General features: G+C 42.2%; 1 protein-coding gene across 1 annotated transcript in view; it reads left to right on the top strand.

The window, feature by feature from the left end:
• esyt2a (extended synaptotagmin-like protein 2a) overlaps window positions 1-1,192 on the top strand; it is a gene marked incomplete in the record, with an annotated part of 55,202 nt that overhangs the window by 39,317 nt on the left and 14,693 nt on the right. Inside the window, 1 exon segment of the mRNA XM_035671468.1 lies at window positions 253-429. Coding sequence (XP_035527361.1) covers window positions 253-429 — 177 coding nt within the window.

Here is a 1,192-nt window from a genome sequence, read left to right as displayed (position 1 = left end):
CACACACACACACACACAGTCGTTAGCATCAATAACCAAAATCTTCCCGTTCTTTATGAGCTGCTAACTTCCTCCCTGGTCTACACCGATCTCTACTTACATCACAGTTCTACACTTTATTGTGAGAAATCACTTTTCACTGAACGCTAAAATCCAAACTCCTTTTAAAAGCTGTTGTTTGTTCCTCCCGTGTTAGCGCCCTCTGCTGGTCCAGCCTCGTCCTTACGCTCTCTGTAACTCTTCTCTCCTCAGGGCGTCCTGAGGATCCACTTCCTCGAGGCCCAGGACCTGCTGGCTAAAGACAAGTTCCTAGGGGGGCTGATCAAAGGCAAGTCGGACCCGTACGGAGTCCTCCAGATCGGGACCCAGCTCTTCCAGAGCAAAGTCATCCAAGAGACCGTCCACCCAAAATGGAACGAAGTGTACGAGGTGAGTCGGCATCAGTCTGAACCGAAGTGGATATCTTTAATTTCATTTTCATTTTGTCCTCATGCTTGGAAAAGATATATGAACCATACATTAATCTCCACACTGGTACACGTAAAGTAAAGCAGCAGCCCTGTTTGAAAGACGTCTAATATTTCCTCCAGTGATTTCTAATAATCACAAAATATTGGTTACGATTCTGCCCAAATATCTCTATTATAGCACCAGATATTTGCAATATTCTGTCAAATCATTTTTATGTATATATCAGTTTATCCTGAACTTAAATGATTTTATTTCACAACTAGGAAACTTTTATGTATCTTTTATATTACTTAGTCACAGAAAATATGGTGATTTTCAGCAGTGCAGTCTTTTATGATAAATAACTATGGTCTACACATTACAGTTAAAGTGAATCCACTCATACTCACTAAGAAAAAGGCACAAAGCTGGATTTTGTATTGTATGTTTCACCTTAAACTCTCTCTAAACCGCCTTCAAACAGTCCGATCCACTGGATTCATGTCCCTCCGAGCTCATTGATTCCTTTTACTGATGGTTCACATTGTGAAACGATGACGTCAAACTTGAATGGCGGAGAGGAAGAAACGTGTAATGGCTGACAGCTGTGCTGGTCTTTTTATGCAACGTGGCCTTAAATTGTGACATCTGAGTCACACTGGGTTTTATTTTCTTCTGTTTCTACTCAGAGGCATTAAAACAGGCCTGATGCTCAAAACCTATGCAGCCCCCCCCCCCCCCC

Source organism: Morone saxatilis, unplaced genomic scaffold, assembly GCF_004916995.1.
Source record: "Morone saxatilis isolate NCDOM2014 unplaced genomic scaffold, NCSU_SB_2.0 Contig23, whole genome shotgun sequence".
NCBI classification, from domain to species: Eukaryota; Metazoa; Chordata; class Actinopteri; family Moronidae; genus Morone; species Morone saxatilis.
This window is presented reverse-complemented; position numbering and strand designations above follow the sequence as displayed.